Source organism: Salvelinus sp. IW2-2015, linkage group LG15 (assembly GCF_002910315.2).
Source record: "Salvelinus sp. IW2-2015 linkage group LG15, ASM291031v2, whole genome shotgun sequence".
In the NCBI taxonomy this organism is placed as follows: domain Eukaryota; kingdom Metazoa; phylum Chordata; class Actinopteri; order Salmoniformes; family Salmonidae; genus Salvelinus; species Salvelinus sp. IW2-2015.
Window position 1 is genome coordinate 35,344,105 of NC_036855.1, and position 19,163 is coordinate 35,363,267.

Consider the following 19,163-nt stretch of genomic DNA (forward strand, 5'->3'; position numbering starts at 1 on the left):
GACACTAACCCTCTGACCTGTACCCCTACTGATGAGACAGACCCTAACCTTCTGACCTGTACCTCGAGACAGACACTAACCTCTGACCTGTACCTCCGTAGACAAGACCATCTAACCTCTGACCCATACCATCCGAGACAGACACTCACCTCTGACCTGTACCGCCGAACAGACATAACCTCTGACCTGTACCTCCTGAGACAGACCCTAACCTCGGACCTGTACCTACTGAGACATGACCCCTAACCTCTGACCTGTAACCTCCTGAGACAGACACTAACCTCTGAAAACCCTGCTTATCCCTACTGAGACAGACCCCTAACCTCTGCCTTGTACCTACTGAGACAGACCACTAACCTGCTGACCTGTACCTACTGAGACTGACACTAACCTCTGACCTGTAACCTCCTGAGACAGACCCCTAACCCCTTCTGACCCATACCCTCCCGGACAGACCCTACCTCTGACCTGTACCGCCTGAGACCAGACACTAACCTCTGACCGTACCTCCCGAGACAGACCACTAACCTCTGAGCCTGTACCTCCTGGAGACAGACCCTAACCTCTGACCCGTACCTACTGAGACAGACCCTAACCGCTGACCTGCTACCTACTGAAGACAGGAAATTAACCTCTGACCTGCTACCTATGAGACAGACCCAAACCTCTTGACCAGATTTATACTATGAGACAGCACACTAACCTGCTGACCGTTGTACCGCCCGGAGGACAGACCACTAACCTCTGAACCCTGTACCACTGAGACAGACACTAACCTCTGACCGGCTAACCTCCTGAGACAGACCACTAACCTCGTGACCCATACCTCCTGAGACAGACCCCGAACCTCTGAACCCGTACCTCCTGAACAGACACTAACCTCTGACTGTACCTACTAGACAGACACTAACCTCTGACCTGGTGACCTCCCGAGACAGACACTAACCTCTGACCGCATACCTCCTGAGACAGACCCTAACCTCCTGACCCTGTACCTCCTGAGACAGACCCTAACCTCTGACCCGTACCATCCCGAGACAGACACTAACGCTCTGACCGTACCTGCCCGAGACAGGACCACTAACCTCTGACCCGACCTCCCGAGACAGACCCTACCGCTACCTGTAACCGCCTGAGACAGACCCTAACCTGCTGACCCATACCTCGCCGAGACAGACCCTTCAACCTCTGAACCGTGTACCTCCTGAGACAGCACACTAAACCTCTGACCCGTAACTTTCCGAGACAGACACTAACCTCTGACCTTACCTCCTGAGACAGACCTAACCTCTGACCTGACCTCCTTGAGACAGGACCCTAAACCTCTGACCCATACCTCCCGAGACAGGACACTAACCTCTGACCTGGACCTCCTGAGACAACCCTAACCTCTGACCTGTCACCTTCCTGAGACAGACCCGTAACCTCTGAACCTGTACCCAAACTGAGGGACAGACACTAACCTGCTGACCTGGACCTCCCGAGACAGACACTAACCCTCTGACCTGTGAACCTCCCGAGACAGGACACGAACCTCTGACCTGTACCAACTGAAGGACAAACCACTAACCTCTGACCCACCATACCTCCTGGAGGACAGACCCTAAGCCTCTGACCCATACCTCCGAGACAGACACTTAACCTTCTGACCTGTACCTCCGAGACAGACACTAACCTCTGACCTGTACCTACTGAGACAGACCCTAACCTCGGACCTGTACCTACTGAGACAGACACTAAACCTCTGACCTGTACCTACTGAGACTGACACTAACTCATTGACCGTACCTCCTGAGACAGACCCAAACTCTGACCCATACCTCCCGAGAAACCTCTGACCTGGTACCTCCCGAGACAGACCCGCAACCCTCTGACCTGTACCTCCTGAGACAGACACTACCTCTGACCCGCCTACCTCCCGAGGACAGACACTAACCTCTGCACCTGTACCTCCTGAGACAGACCCTACCCTCTGACCCAGTTACCAACTTGAGACAGACACTAACCTCTGACCTGACCTACTGAGACCAGACCCTAACCTCTTCCTTTTTATTGACCATGATACCTACTGAGACAGACCCTAACCGTCGGACCTGTACCTACTGAGACAGACCATAACCTCTGACGCTACCTACTGAGACAGACCCTAACCTCTGACCTGCTACTACTGAGACAGACACTAACCTCTGAACCCGGCCGTACCTCCCGAGACAGGACACTAACCTCTGACCTTTGTACTACCTGAGACAGACAACTAAACCTCTGACCTGCTACCTCCTGAGACAGACACTAACCTCTGACCCATACAACTCCTGACGACAGACCCTAACCGTCTGACCCGTACCTCCTGAGACAGACACTAACCTCTGACCTTACCTACTGAGACAGACACTAATCCTCTGACCTGTACTCGCCGAGACAGTAAGCGGCCTAGACGGAGAGGTGTGTGCAGATAGCGATGCGAGTAACTCGGTAGTGAAGCTATCAACCCATAGAGACCACACTTCGGCCACCCCAACTCGCTCGATGGGTTTACACACGCTTCTAGCAGTGCTTACATGTAGCTCAACACTCCTGAGAGAGCGTGACATTCCTGCCCACTGGTGGCGATGGAGAGCGCTCTCTGACAAACCACATGCTAGCTTCGACCACCCGTCGCTGAACCTATGTGCATAGACTTCAAAATTCCTGTACCTCCACTTTACCAGATAACTCAATGAGCCATGAACTTCAACACTCACCGTGAAAGACACCAGAATCCCCCCTCATGTACCGCTTTACATCAAAGATCTTAACACCTCCGTTACAGAACTTTGCTCCATTGGAAGATAGATGTACACATCTGATCACAATGTGTCTCAAGTAATCCTAAATGATCAAACCTTAACAACTCCCTAGCATAGGAACAGATATAATTCGCACTCCATTCCGTCAATTTATACCCATAACATTGCGCACAAACTACTCAACGCATCGCGTAGCGTCGAGGAGACTACTCACTATCGTTACTGCACTCTCTTCGTGCGAGCACCTCTCGATCATATCTCATCTCCCCTGACAGCGTTTGGACGACACCGACGTCAGAACGGGGGAGATGTTGGGATAATCACCTGTGTGTGCGCGGCACGTTCAGGTCGCATGCTGGATTCCCCCTGTCTCTCTGGAATCTAAGCCCAGTCGCGCAATGGCCAACCGACGACAATATTATGAAGCCTAATCATATGTGCGTTGGCCCAAGCTGTTAGTCCCGCTCCATTCGTAGAAGCACACGCGACAATCTCGACAACATGAGCCTCTGTACCTCCCATACTGGATCCACATACACTGAAAACGTCATCCCCTCATGATCACTGCTCCTCCGAAGTGCCATCTGACCCTCTCATCTTTTATCCCCTCTCCCCCCCTCGCCCGGTTACTATGTACAGTCTTGAGAGAGAATAGACACTCTACACTGTAAACAAGCGAGGGTGAGATTGATTTTTGTCAGTTTTGCATAAGGCTACGCTACTTCTCAAATGACAGGACTTCCACCTAACCAATCGTTGACCGCGGCTCACATGCCCCTTCGGCCTGAGACAGCCCTAACCTCGACCTGTACCAATGGCAACACTCATATCCGAGAATCAATAGGCACACATTTAAACGTCTCTAGACCCTCCGTGCCTATTCCGTAGCCGGAGAAAACACACCCACAAGGTCACTCTTGACTAGCGCGACAAAACGGCCTGAGATCCCACCTCTCCCCCTCGAGCACACTGTCCACAATAGCTACGCGTCTGAAGCGCGATGAATAATGATATCCGAGAGCTGCTTCACGGATTCCAACAACGGAACAGGAATATAACCCTCGACCGCACTGCTCGAGATACGCGCATTGAGTTTGCGCGTCGCTCCAAGTTAGACAAAAAGATACCCTACGAATAACCTCGCTTACCCGGCCATAATCCCTAAAATCTGCTACCTGTGGCGAATATGTTCTAAGAGCTATCTTAATCTCTTCTGAGACCGACTTGACACATTTATAAACAGAGTGAAACACTTCCTCCCCAGAGATTAACACATTGTACAACTCGTTACTAGACTTTACATAATCCTTTAGCGCTTTAAGAATAACCGACAGCTAGGGATCGTGAGACATATTGACTTTCCCTAACCTCATTAGCTAATCTTTATTATGTAAAAGTGAACAGGAATTGCATCATTACAAAGTCTAGTAGAGTGTTCCCAGAAGCCTTAACGTTTAGAGGCCCAATTCCACACGTGATCAGAAGTCACCCTCGCGAGGCTTTAAGTCCCTCTCGACTCTTAACCACGTGACAACGGAAACCCCTTGTACCTACTGAGCCGAGAGCCCGACTGTTACCGGTAGGCTGCAGAACGGCGTGTGCGTTTAGCGGATCACCTAGTACTCAGTCCTCCCCTTATCGGCAGGAACACCCTCATCCCACCTAACCTCACTTGCACCTCCACAGCCTCTTGCCTCACACACACACACTGTACCAACTGAGCACTCGTTCATCGCTCACCACATACCCTACCTACGAGACATCTCCTTCCTCACCACTCGACACACCCTCTCTCGCCTCTCACAGACGCAGCCCTACGGTATCCGCCCACATACAACGACCCCTCCCCTCTTCTAGTCCATACACACCCTGACACCCTGAGAACACCTCTCTCCAGACCCACTAAACCTACCTCGTCTCCTCGTCACATCCACAGAGCCACCTCTCTCGTCGTCAGAACACACAGAACAAAGGAAACCCCCTCTCCTTACAACACCTGCACTGAACACCCCGCTTCTCACTTCAAACAACATCACGCTCGAGCACCCTCTCTCCTCACACACGAAACAACCCTCTCTCCATCACACGACCACATCTCTCTCCACACACGACACACACTCTCCTCTTTCACACACGACCACACCTCTCTCTCCGCACACACGACACACCCCTCTCTCCTCACACACGACGTAACACCCCTACTCTTCACACGAACGACACCCACGCACCATCTCTCTCCTCACACAACGCACACAACTCTCTCCTCACACGACATCACCTCTCTCCTTCCACAGCAACACGACACACCCATCTCTTCTTCACACACGACACTCCCCCTGCCTCACACCACACACGACACACACCCTTCTCTCCTCACACACACCACGATCCTCTCTCATCCATCCACAGCCACCACCAACCCCTCTTCACGAGACACTCTCCCCTCTCACCAACCATACGATGAACAGAGCACCACCCTTCACCAAAAGGAACCCTACGATGCCCACAGGAGCTGGAAAATTTGCGTCTTTACCCCCTTGAGCATGCTATGAATAATGGAAGTACCCCTGGACTCTCTACTAAGCGCGTGGCTAGAAACCATAAGTATTCTGTGACAACCTCCCGAAAGAAAGGTCACGACTAAACATAAATGAACCAGCTTATTGCACCACTACAGCAGGTAGGGTGATCCCTGTTTGCACGTCTGAGAGTGCAGTACTATCTACACCCTCCTTGACTTCTTCTCACCTCCGTGTGGTCTGAGCATATAACAACCTACGGTCAGACATGCAACGCTACCTATTCGCACTTATATAGCTTGCTACAACCTAAACATCTGATGTACCACTCCCGAGAACATAGACTTAATTTTCTCACCAGGAAAAAATCAATTCCATTCAGCTTCGAGAGAAACCCAGATCCCAATTATCCGCTCTCCTTGAGAATGGTCTGTCCTTTGTGACAGACCCTAAGCTCTGACCCATACCTGCCGCAGACAGAGCCCTTAACCTCTGACCCTGGTCTGTGAATGGTGTGTGATAAGTAGTCGCGTGTCCTGCTGGAAGACTGAGAGCTACTGTTAGCTAACCGTCTTCGTTAGAGGCGACGAGGTGTGTCGTGGTTGAAGGAGAGAAGGTGTGTCGTGTGTTGAGGAGAGAGGCTGTACCGAACTGAGACAGACCCTATGAGCTGTCTCTCGTTGACCCCATACCTCCGAGACAGGACACTAACCTCTGACCCTGTGATCCGGAGAGCAGGGTAGCTGTCGAGAGATCTAGAGTGACAGCTGATAAACCTCTGAGGGTAGCGCTGTTCGGTAGTGCGTTGATGCGGAGAAGGCAAGTGAATGCTCGTCGCAAACCTCCTGAGACCCGTACGTGTGTCGAGGAGACGTAGCGGCTGAGACAGACATGTGTCGTCGCTGTGAGGAGAGAGGCTTAACCGTTGTCGCGGTGATGCTGAGGACAGAGAGGTGGTGTCCCCTGTGCTGGCTCGAGGATGGACAAGGAAGCAGGCGGTGAACCTCTGACCTGTTAGCTGCTTCCGAAAAGACGAGGGCGAGACACTAACCTCTGACCTGTTGGGTCGTATGTGTGGCGAGGCAGTTGTGCTGTCCGTAGTGAGTGAGCGAAGAACGACGGTGGCTCTGTAGAATCTGCTGCGTGAGAGAGCGGCGTGTATGTGGCCGTCCGTGTGAGTAGCGAGAGAGAGACGAGAGCAACTAACCTCTGACCTTGTTCGTGTTTGAGGAGAGAGGTGTGTCGTGTGTGAGGAGAGGAGGGTGTGTCGTGTATCTGTGACGAGAAGAGGGGTGTCGTGTGTGAGGAGAGAGGTGTGTCGTGTGTGACGAGAGAGGGTGTTGTCTGTGTTGACGAGAGAGGGTGTGTCGGTGTGTGAGAAGGGTGGCGTGTGAGGGAGAGGCTGTGTCGTGTGTGAAGAGAGAGGGTGGTGTCGTGGTTGAGGAGAGAGGCTGTTGTAGTGCGTGCGTGAGGGGAGAGGGTGTGCGATAGGAGAGAGTATTGGTGAATCCCAAACCACCCCTTCGCCCCTACCAACTCGCTCGGAGGGGTTTCCGTTGTCACGTGTTAATGACAAACCCCGAGGGTGACTTCCTGACAGTGGCGATGGGCTCAACAAACCAATCAGCTTCGGGACACACTCCTGACTTGAATGATGCAATTCCTGTTCCACTTTTACATAATAAAAYGAGCATGAAATTCAAATGAACAAATCCCTCTGTCGTTTTACAAGATTTAAACCTCAGTAACAGTTAAATGTTTAATTTGGGAGATATTTCATCTGTTAAATGTGTCAAGTCTCCAAATCAAACCTAAACRAATGCACATGGCATATAATTTGGCACGTCTCATTCGTAATTTTTTTAAATTGCGCAAACTCCAAACGTATCGCAGTGCGTCGGGATATCACTTCGTTCTGAATCCTTGCAGCCTCGATCATTTTCACTCCCTCRGCTTTGGGACAGGGCCGAGGGGGAGATTTGGGATTCAGCCTGTGTGTGCTCGCACGTGTCAGGTGACCGGGTTCTCCTGTCTCTGAATATGGCCAGAGGAATGCCACGGTATTGAAGCCTAATGGAATGTGTTGCCGCCAAGCATGGTCGCCCATTGAAACCCCATTGAAACATGGGTACCTGCACTGACCAAAATAAAACTCTCCCTCTTTAAATGTCGATGTGCTTGCACTATTGAAAGGCTTCTCTTGGAATTAGGTGTTTATCTGGGTAAAGTTATTGTCCTTGGTATTCTTCTTTGTGGAATAGCAAAGGTTAAAACTGTCCTGGGTGTGTCACTGGCCCTCTTAGTTTGAGGCACATGGTCTATACTGTGATCCTCTGTCTAGCACTAACTGAGCATGCAAGGTTTCCCTAAAATAGAGCTGTCAGCTTCCTGAATGGACATTTTCCCGGTAATCATGTCCCATTTGCCGTTTTTTAATAGGAATTGAATTGGAGTTCTCTGAATTCTCAGACCAGTCTTTGCATTTCTGTGTGTTGTGTTGCTTGCCTGCGCTAGTGCATGTATGTGTGTGACTTTGTGTATGCGTGGATCTATGTTCCTCTCCCCTTTACATGAATGATCATTCTGTGCGTACGTTCCGTTAAGACAGGCCGGTTATCTTCATAATGAAAACAGAAGAATATCCAGGTTTGTCTTTTTGACAGAATCATCCATCTAGAAAAATGAAAAAAAAATGACTAATGAAATTGATGGTCTGTGTGTACTGTATGTCTGTGCGCTTGTCGGTGTGTTTGCATGTGTGTGCGTGTGTTACATTACCTCTGTGTGTGTGTGTGTGTGTGTGTGTGTGTGTGTGTGTGTGTGTGTGTGTGTGTGTGTGAGTAATAGTGGCACAGACACATTTGTTTTAGTTCCCGTTCCTTATTGGATTTGTGTCTGAGAGATGTGGCCCGGGTGTATCTGTCTTGGTTTGTGTGTGTGTGTGTATTTATTTGTGTGTGTGTATTTGTGTTGCTTTGCTTCTCTGAACCCTGTGTGGCAGGGCCAGTTGATCTTATCTGCAGTTTTCTCTCTCTCTCTCCATACAGTCAGTGTGTACAGTCGCCTCGGGGCACAAAAAAAAGTAGAGCATTTTTCACCCAGGACCAAATCAACTCTCGCCGTTAACATGAATAATAAAAACTATGCATCAACCACTCGTGGTTATCTATAGCCAAGCGTCATCGCTGGACAGACACACACACACACACACAGAGAGATACAGACGCACACTCGTGGATTCACAGTGCAACCTAGTGCAGGGTAAGAGAGCATCTCAGATGTGTCGTGTATTTATCAGGGTTTGCTTTCACGGTACCGGGATAAATTGGGGGGGGGGGGTGTATCGTGTATAATATGGCCGTCTACATACAATGCATTCTGGTGGAAGCAGTGCTCCTCTTGGGTAAGTGGCCGTGGCCAATGGTTTCCAATAGCAGGTTGTAGTAGATGCTGTCTCAGACTGTAGTAGATGCTGTCTCAGACTGTAGTAGATGCTGTCTCAGACTGTAGTAGATGCTGTCTCAGACTGTAGTAGATGCTGTCTCAGACTGTCCCCTGGACGGAGGATGAAAATGCATTTCCTTTTTTAGTCATTTAAGCATGTCGCTCTTATCCAGAGCGACGTACAGGCGCAATTAGGGTTAGGTGCCTTGCACAAGGGCACATTGTGAGATTATTCACAGAGTCGGCTCGGGGATTCGGACCAGCAACCTTATTGTTGCGGGCCCAACGTTCTTAACCGCTAGGCTACATGCAGTAGGGAAAGGGAAAGGGGGGTGCCTAGTTGTACAACTGAATGCATTCAACTGAAATGTGTGTCCGCATATTTAACCAACCCCTCTGATCCGAGAGGTGGCGGGGGCTCCTCTCTCAGACATCCACCGTCGATGGTCCCGGGGAACACGTGGGTTAGCTGCCTTGCTCAGGGGCAGAACGACACTATTTTCTATTTTTTATTACCTCTGGGTCAGCTCAGGATCTCGATCCACACCTTCCGGGTTATCTATAGACCAGTACAGAAGCTATTGTGAGGGGACACGTCTGCGGGGGGGGGGGGGACGACGAAAATAATGAGAACAGTATGAGCGGTCTGTCTGCATCGCTCACGGCGTCCCTAAGTGACAGTCGGTCCGCGTTATATTCTCCACTCTGAACAGGACCTGACTTTAAAATGTTCTCCGTTCATATCATATGGATATAGGCCCATTTTATGTGGTGTCATATCCTGTGGTAGTGTGACATTGTTGCTTTAGGCCTTCCTGTAGTGCGGATGTGTTTCGCAGTAGGGGGACCACTGCATGTAGAAGAGTAGAGTCCCACTGCAATCAGGGAATGGCTAAGCAACTTTTTCATGCTCATTCTTAGATATGCAGTGTGTTAAGCTCCCTCCTGCCTCTAGACCAGGGTTCCCCAACTGGCGGGCCGTGGGCCGAATTTGCCCCCCCCCCCCCCCCCCCCCATGTTTTCTGAGCAACAAAAAGAAACAGGATAAAAATTACCGGGAAATCAGCTCCAAATGATTTTAATTTGGGAAATCTGTTCCCAACTATTTCCACGCGTATAGAGAGACACGTGATCATATACAAATGTAAGCAAGGTTTGAAATTGTTTTGTATTTTAGACAAATATTTGAGCTTCATAATACAAAGTATTTGTAATTATGTTCCGGCTCTCCGAACATCCACTCAAGACAAAATGGCCGCATCTGAATCTAGATAATGATCCCTGCTATAGACGAACTCTCTGTCGTGTTGATATCAAAGTCCTGGTAGGTTTTACGGGGGAGGGAGTGGTTTGGGGGGGGGGGGTGATACGGGTGGGGTGTTTGGGAGAGTGGAAAATATATGGGGCGACGCTACGGCAACGGGTGTGTCTCTGAAGACACAAACTTTTGTCTGGTCAGATTGAAATGAACCCCCCCCCCATCACTTTCCCAAGCCCTTCTGACCAGATTTGACCCTCCCCCTCCTCCCTAGAGAGAGAGAGTAGTAGTAAGAATGTGTTCAAACATCAAAGGAGGACAACTGATCTGGTTTTAGGTCCTCCTGCTGGGAACAGACAAGGGGAGTGGGAGGTGGCGAGGAGAGGCCGGGAAGCTCTTTAGCTCTCTGCCCCCTACCTCTGTCCGGTCGGTCTCTCTTTCACGCATCGCACAGATCTCTGCTCGAGCCCTCTCTCAGGGGCGAGCGTCTCTCTCTGGCCRATAAGGCTCCTACCGTATGCTCACGGCGGAACGGAAATGTATCATTTAATGCTTTTTAAATAGACCTCCTTTCCCTTAAAGCCCTCTCCTGCTGAGTGGGTGTAATGTAACATATAATATTGGGTGTAATGCATACGTAGCTCAGGGCACTTGGTTTAAGACATGTGGTTTCTTTGTTCTGTGCTTGTATGCGTCTTTGGATCCTAAACTGGTACAATAAAGGTTGGTGTAATTAATGACGCTTTGCTTTGGACCACCTGCACTGTATTTAGCACGTTGTATAGTAGATGTGTGTGGCTCTTTGTAACAGTCTCTAAATATACAGGTGATTATAATGCGTTCGTAATACATTGAGAGTTACACTGTAACTAGAATCTAGAACTAGAATTGGGGCGGCAGGGTAGCCTAGTGGTTAGAGCGTTGGACTAGTAACCGAAAGGTTGCAAGTTCAAATCCCCGAGCTGACAAGGTACAAATCTGTCGTTCTGCCCCTGAACAGGCAGTTAACCCACTGTTCCTAGGCCGTCATTGAAAATAGGAATTTGTTCTTAACTGACTTGCCTAGTTAAGTAAAGGTAAAAAAATAAAATAATCGACCCTAAATCTCATACCTTGACTCAAACCTTTGGGCTGATGGTGTATTTGAGGTCACGTATGCTAAATATGTCTGAAATGGAAAGGTCGATATGAGGGCATGCCTTTCTGTGTGTGTGTGTGTGTTTGTTTTGTGTGCGTGCGTGCGTGCCTGTCTGAATGTATTGATGCTGTTAGTGCATTGACGGAGAGCAGTTTGGTTGAAATGCAAGTCTGCCGATTTCATTGAGTCTGTCTCAGCCTCACACTCTGACCTGACCAGCACCTGACCTCATGCTCCACTTCCAGGATCAATTATAACCCTACACTATATTTAACCTCACATATATTTAGGCTGCTTGGGTTCATCTGTTGAAGGCAAGGCCTGAGGTCTCTCATGCTACTAGTTAAATAGATTTGAAGTTCGATGTTGTTCAGGGAAAACAACACGGAGGTTAAGTACATGAGAGAGCATGCAGACAAAGGCTGACTTTGCCTTTCACCTCTTCTGTCATCCCTCTCACCCTCCTCTCATCCGCCACTCATTAGCGATGGCGTGAGTGTGTAGAGAACAAAGTCGAGACTCTTTTTAATCGATCACAGAGTAGCATTCCGCTCGTCCGTCTGCTCGGCGTTTGACGGGTTGGCGATTTGATTGTGCGTACGTGTTTGTTTCCAGAAACACTGAAACTATTCACCTTGTACTGCTACCAAACAAAAAGAAAGTGCCATGGACCGAAATGAGAGGTCGGCGTTTCACTAACGACAAGTAATGTGCGCGCACACAGGGACAGATACACACACCACAATCACACCACACAACACACACACACCACTCACACACACACACACACAGCACAGCACACGGTATCAATGCGATCACGCACTGACAGACAGTGGTTGTATCCTCTGGCATGATGTCCCCTCTTTACTTTGGCACTCTGTGCTTAGCTTGTCAGCCTTGTCACATACACACACACACATTTGTTTAGACTGCTGCTGGACTAATCCATTAGAGCGCTGGCATGTGTCACAGCGCTGCCAGGGGAAGGACAGTGTGCCAGGGTAAAGTGGGGCACCCTGCCAGCACCGTGTGATCATGTATGTGTGTGTTTGGGCGGCAGGTAGCCTAGTGTGTTGGGCCGGTAACCGAAAGGTCGCTGGTTTGTTTGCCCAATTTGACAAGGTGGAAAATCTGTCGACGTGGCCTTGAGCGAGGCACTGAACCCTAATTGCGCCTGTAAGTCGCTCTGGATGAGAGCCGTCTGCTAAATGACTAAAATGTAAATGTGTGTGGGTGTGCTCTGTCTAAACAATGGAATTGTGTGTGTGTGTGTGTGACAGTCACGCAGGTCATCGAACCAGCGGGCTGTTTATGCATTCTCGCTCTCTCCTCTCTCTCCTCTMTTCTCTCTCTCTCTCATATCACTTACATGACCTTTCTTTCCTCTCTGTCTCCATAGCTCTGATAGCGATTGGCCAGTACAGCAGCACCATAGAGACAGTGGATGCAGGCTGGTGTAAAGAGATCACTGACCAGGGAGCGACACAGATTGCCAGAAGCAGCAAGTCGCTGCGATACCTGGGCCTCATGAGGTGTGACAAGGTAAGATGATGCGTAGACACGGCTACCGTATTCATGTGGAACCYCTGTGCGTGCGTGAATAGTCACGCAACGAGGTAAAGGAAGGGAGAGAGCGGTGTGCCTGCTCTACCTAAAAATRCTGTGAACACACAAACACCCACACGCGACACGAGGCCACCGGTGTCCAGGTCAGAGGATGACCAATTAAACAGTGTCCAGAGGAGAGCGTGTCCGTAAGCCACTGCCCCGTAGGCCCAGTGTGTGAGGGCATTCGGGCCGTCCCTGTTCCCTGTGTCCAGTGTGGGCTGGTGTATGAGGGGCGAGAGAACATCAGCGTAACGTCCCTATGTTCTCACAATCAAGAGTCAGTCCTGTATCGGAGCTAAGAGACGTGCAGATCCCACTGATGAAGTGGTCTATACGGACGGACATCATTATAGAGATGGGTGGGTGGATATGCGTCATAATATTTCTCTTCAAAAGAGATCATATAGGACTTGGTAGTGGCGCTATGCTGTAGTTGTTTAATGAAGATGAATATGTATGTAGTAAATGTATAGAAAAGTATGGAGGGACCTTAGGGACCACTCACTGATGAATTGGTCTCTGTTAACATAATTATCCAGGACACGGTCTATATGGATCGTATTTATCTCTGTGTAATAAAGACTAAGCACATTACAGCACAGGTGCTCGCTTATTCTCTATGGTGATTTAGCAGGACCCTCTCCCCCTGTGACCTTACAATCAATATCTATAGCCACGTGCGCACACACACACACACACACGGATAATTACAACGTCTACTGCGAATATCTACACCAAACATGGGAGGCGTTGTTCCTTGTAACCGAAAGGTTGCTGGATCGAATCCCCGAGCTGACAAGGTCCATTTGGACCTGTCGTTCTGCCCCTGAACAAGGCAGTTAACCCACTGTTCCCCGGTAGGCCGTCATTGTAAATAAGAATTTGTTCTTAAATGACTTGCCTAGTTAAATAAAGGTTAAATAAAAAGTTACATCAAAATCTTACTCCAGAGGGAAATGATATTGATACGGATATTTCTGGCCTGTMGGAAAGATGGGTAAATATTTGTATTTATTTAGAGTGTGTATGCCAGGAGAGAGGCGTTAATTCCACTAAATGGAGCAGTAATTTGCGGTATTAGAAAGGTATTAGGTATTTAATGGGCCATAAACGGTGAAGAGAAGCCGAGAAGAATATCCTTTCCTGGAGAGGCAGAGATGTGTTCGGTCTCCCAAGGTCACACAAAGCAAGGCCATACTGGAAGCTGTTSTTATTCTCTGTGCCCTGAAAGCATGTTTAGCATTGCAAATGAAGTCAATAGATGTTGTAGAGGTGAAGGGATTAGACTAGTCAAGCTCTGGGCTGTTATTGTTCGAGGTGTCAGTTTGTTTGGTGAGCTCAAGTCTGTGGAGAGGGGAGCTACAGATGATCAGGTCACAGAGAGAGAGAGTAGAAATCAACTGTATATAAACCGTATGTAGAATGTATATGAGATGGGAGTGATGTTGAAGAGAGAGAGAGCGAGAGAGAGAGAAATAGGGAGGGGGTGGTTCAAAGCGGGAGTTTGAAGCTGGAGTAGGCATCTAGTCTCCCCATGTAGGCCCGGTGGGCAAGTGTGACCATGCCCTTCATTCACTCTGCACCTCCTACTCTCTCATCCCTCATTCCTCTCTCTTATCTCCCTCACAAGCTTTAAGCACCAACTGTCAGAGCAGCTCACAGATCACTGCACCTGTACATAGCTCATCTGTAAATAGCCCATCCAATCTACCTCATCCCCATACTGTATTTATTTATTTATCTTGCTCCTTTGCACCTAAGTATCTCTACTTGTACACTCATCTTCTGCACATCTTTCACTCCAGTGTTTAATTGCTATATTGTAATTACTTCGCCACCATGGCCTATTTGTTGCCTTACCTCCCTTATCCTACATCATTTGCGCATGCTGTATATAGACTTTTCTCTACTGTATTATTGATTGTATGTTTGTTTATTCCATGTGTAACTCTGTGTTGYTGTATGTGTCGAACCGCTTTGCTTTATCTCGGCCAGGTCGCAGTTGCAAATGAGAACTTGTTCTCAACTAGCCTACCTGGTTAAATAAAGGTGAAAAAAATATAAAGATAAATGTACCCATCATCTCTCCTTTGGTGCGAACCTAATCCCTCTCTCAACCTCCGTCCCTCCGTCCCATAGACTACACCTGTTTCTCTCTCAATTCAATTTCAATTTAAGAGAAGCATATGTTTACATTGCCAAAGCAAGTTAAATAGATAATAAACACAAGTGAAATAAAGAACAAAAAAATACAGTAAACATTACACTCAGAGGTTCCAAAAGAATAAAGACATTTCAAATGTCATAKTATGTATATATTCAGTGATGTAGTGATGTGCAAATAGTTAAAGTACAAAAGGGAAAACATAAAACATAAATATGGGTTGTATTTACAATGGTGTTCTTCACTGGTTGCCCTTTTCTTGTGGCAACAGGTCACAAATCTTGCTGCTGTGATGGCACACTGTGGAATTTCACCCAGTAGATATGGGAGTTTATCAAAATTGGATTTGTTTTTCGAATTCTTTGTGGGTCTGTGTAATCTGAGGGAAATATGTCTCTAATACGGTCATACATTTGGCAGGAGGTTAGGAAGTGCAGCTCAGCTTCCAACTCATTTTGTTGGCAGTGTGCACATAGCCTGTCTGCCTTTGGCAGCCTTTCTCAATAGCAAGACTATGCTCACTGAGTCTGTACATAGTCAAAGCTTTCCTTAATTTTGGGTCAGTCACAGTGGTTAGGTATTCTGCCACTGTATACTCTCTGTTTAGGGCCAAATAAACTAAAATAAAGAAACGTCCCTTTTTCAGGACCTTGTCTTTCAAAGATAATTCGTAAAAATCCAATTAACTTCACAGACCTTCATTGTAAAGTGTTTAAACACTGTTTCCCATGCTTGTTCAATGAACCATAAACAATGAACATGCACCTGTGGAACGGTCGTTAAGACACTAACAGCTTACAGACGGTAGGCAGTTAAGGTCACAGTTATGTAAACTTAGAACACTAAAGAGGCCTTTCTACTGACTCTGAAAAACACCAAAAGAAAGATGCCCAGGGTCCCTGCTCATCTGTGTGAACGTGCCTTCGGCATGCTGCAAGGAGGCATGAGGACTGCAGATGTGGCCAGGGAAATAAATTGCAATGACCGTACTGTGAGAGGCCAAGACAGCGCTACAGGGAGACAGAACGGACAGCTGATCGTCCTTGCAGTGGCAGACCTCGTGTAACAACAGCCGGACAGGATCGGTACATCCGAACATCACACCTGCGGGACAGGTACAGGATGGCAACAACAAGTGCCTGAGTTACACCAGAAACGCACAATCCCTCCATCAGTGCTCAGACTGTCCGCAATAGGCTGGGAGGCTGGACTGAGGGCTTGTAGGCCTGTTGTAAGGYAGGTCCTCACCGACATCACCGGCAACAACGTTGCCTATGGGCACAAACCCACCGTCGCTGGACCAGACAGGACTGGCAGAAAGTGCTCTTCACTGACGAGTCGCRGTTTTCACTGACGAGTCGCGGTTTCRTGTTTATTGTCAAAGGAATGAGCGTTACACAGAGGCCTATACTCTGTTTTGGGATCGATTTGAAGGTGGAGGGACCGTCATGATCTGGGGCGGTGTGTCACAGCATCATCAGACTGAGCTTGTTGTCATTGCAGGCAATCTCAATGCTGTGCTTTACAGGGAAGACATCCTCTTCCCTCATGTGGTAACCTTCCTGCAGGCTCATCCTGACATGACCCTCCAGCATGACAATGCCACTAGCCATACTGCTCATTCTGTGGAGGATTTCCTGCAAGACAGGAATGTTAGTGTTCTGCCATGGCCAGCGAAGAGCCCGGATCTCAATCCCATTGAGCATGTCTGGAACCTGTTGGATCGGAGGGTGAGGGCTAGTGCCATTCTCCCAAGGAATGTCCGGGAACTTGTAGGTGCCTTGGTGGAAGAGTGGGGTAACATCTCACAGCGAGAACGGGCAAATCTGGTGCAGTCCATGAGGAGGAGTTGCACTGCAGTACTTAATGCAGCTGGTGGCCACACCAGATACTGACTGTTACTTTTGATTTTGCYYCCYCCCCCCTTTTGTTYMGGGAYACATTATTCCATTTCTGTCTGTGGAACTTGTTCAGTTYATGTCACAGTTGTTGAATCTTGTTATGTTCATAGTTTGCTGAAAATACACGCAGTTGACAGTGAGAGGACGTTTCTTTTTTTGCTGAGTTTAGCATCTTAGTTTGCTCAGTTTTTTTGTAAATTCTCTCCAATATGTCAAGTAATTCTCTTTTTGTTTTCTCTTGATTTGGTTGGGTCTACTTGTGTTCCTGTCCTGGGGCTCTGTGGGGTCGGTTTGTGTTTGGAAACAGAGCCCCAGGACCAGCTTGCTTAGGGGGCTCTTCTCCAGGCCCTTCTTGCATTGTCTCTCAGATCGTTCACAGCTTTGTGGAAGTTACCTTTGGCGCTGATGTTTAGGCCGAGGAATCTATAGATTTTTGTGTGCTCTAGGGCAACGGTGTCTAGATGGAATTTGTATTTGTGGTCCTGGCAACTGRACCTTTTTTGGAACACTATTATTTTAACACTATTMTTTTTGTCTTGCTGAGATTTACTGTCACGGCMCAGGTCTGAYAGAATCYGTGCAGAATATCTAGGTGCTGCTGTAGGCCCTCCTTGGTTGGGGACAGAAGCACCAGATCATCAGCGAACAGTAGACATTTGACTTCAGATTCTAGTAGAGTGAGGCCTGGTGCTGCGGACTGTTCTAGTGCCCTCGCCAATTTGTTGATATATATGTTGAAGAGAGTGGGCCTTAAGCTGTATCCCTGTCTCACCCCACGGCCCTGTGGAAAGAAATGTGTGTTTTTTGCCAATTTTAACCTCACACTTGTTGTTTGTGTACATGGATTTTATAATGTCGTATGTTTTTCCCCCAACACCACTTTCCATCAATTTGTATAGCAGACCCTCATGCCAAATTGAGTCAAAAGCTTTTTTGAAATTAATAAAGCATGAGAAAACTTTGCCTTTGTTTTGGTTTGTTTGTCCGTTAGGGTGTGCAGGGTGAATATGTGGTCTAATTTGGTAAAAAGCCAATTTGATATTTGCTCAGTACTGTACGTTGTTTTCGCTGAAGAAATGTACGAGTCTGCTGTTAATGATAATGCAGACGATTTTCCCAAGATGGCTGTTTCATTTAGGATACCATCAACCCCACAGTCCTTTTTGAGTTGGAGGGTTTGTATTTTGTCCTGTAGTTTATTCAATGCAGTTGGAGAATCCAGTGGGTTCTGGTAGTCTTTAATAGTTGATTCTAACATCTGTATTTGATCATGTATATGCTTTTTCTGTTTGTTCTTTGTTATAGAGCCAATAAGATTGGATAAGYGGTTTATCCATACTTCTTCRTTTTGGAAAGATAACTCTTCGTGTTGTTGTTTGTTTTCCAATTTTCCCAGAAGTGGTTCGATTCTATGGATTCTTCAATTACATTGAGCTGATTTCTAACGTGCTGTTCCTTCTTTTTCCATAGTGTATTTCTGTATTGTTTTAGTGTTTCACCATAGTGAAGGATCAGGTTTTCTCGGTCTCTATGTTTTTGGTTGGATAGGTTTCTCAATTTCTTTCTTAGGTTTTTGAATTCTTCATGAAACCATTTGTCATTGTTGTTCATTTTCTTAGGTTGTCTGCTTGACATTTTTAGATTTGATAAAGAAGTTGAGAGGTCAAATATACTGTTTAGGTTTTCTACTGCCAAGTTTACACCTTCACTATTACAGTGACATTGTCTAGAAGGGATGGAATTTGTTGTTACCTAATATTGTTTTAGTAGATTCTTAGGTGATGTCTCTCTCTCTCTCTCTCTCTCTCTCTAACTGGTGATGGCTCTCTCTCTCTCTCTCTCTAACTAGAGAGAGAGAGAGAGCGAGAGAGAGAGAGCATCACAGTTTGAGGAGAGAGGGAGAAAGCCACAACAGTTAGAGAGAGGCAAGGCGGGGAGAGAGAGGCCAAATCACAGTTTTAAGATGAGAGAGGGATGACAGAGCGAAGCAACTTCCGACCCAGGTCGTAGAAGGCTCGACCTGCCGGATGGCGTCCCCATCCGGTGTCCCTAGTGTGCGCCTTCCTGCAAGAGAGCCATCAGACCAGTTAGAGAGAGGGAGGGGAAAGAAGAGCATCAGCCAGTTATGGAGAGAGGGAGAGAGATAAGCCAATCACTAGGTTAAGGAGAGGGGAGAACAGGGAGCCATAAAAAACCTAGTTCCGAGAGAGAGGTGATAGAGGCCAAAATCAAAACCCGCCGCAGTTAGTGAGGAAGAGAGGGAGGGAAGAAAAGGAGCCTAAACTTCCAGTTAGAGAGAGAAGAGGGAGAGAGATCATCAAAAACTCAGAGTTAGAGTCTTAGAG

The 19,163-nt window shown here is 47.8% G+C and overlaps 1 protein-coding gene across 1 annotated transcript in view; it reads left to right on the plus strand.

Moving 5' to 3' along the window:
• Positions 1-19,163, plus strand: part of LOC111973998 (F-box and leucine-rich repeat protein 17) — a 358,763-nt gene that overhangs the window by 317,028 nt on the left and 22,572 nt on the right. The window contains 1 exon segment of the mRNA XM_024001485.2: positions 12,545-12,687. Within this exon segment, the coding sequence (XP_023857253.1) occupies positions 12,545-12,687 (143 nt within the window).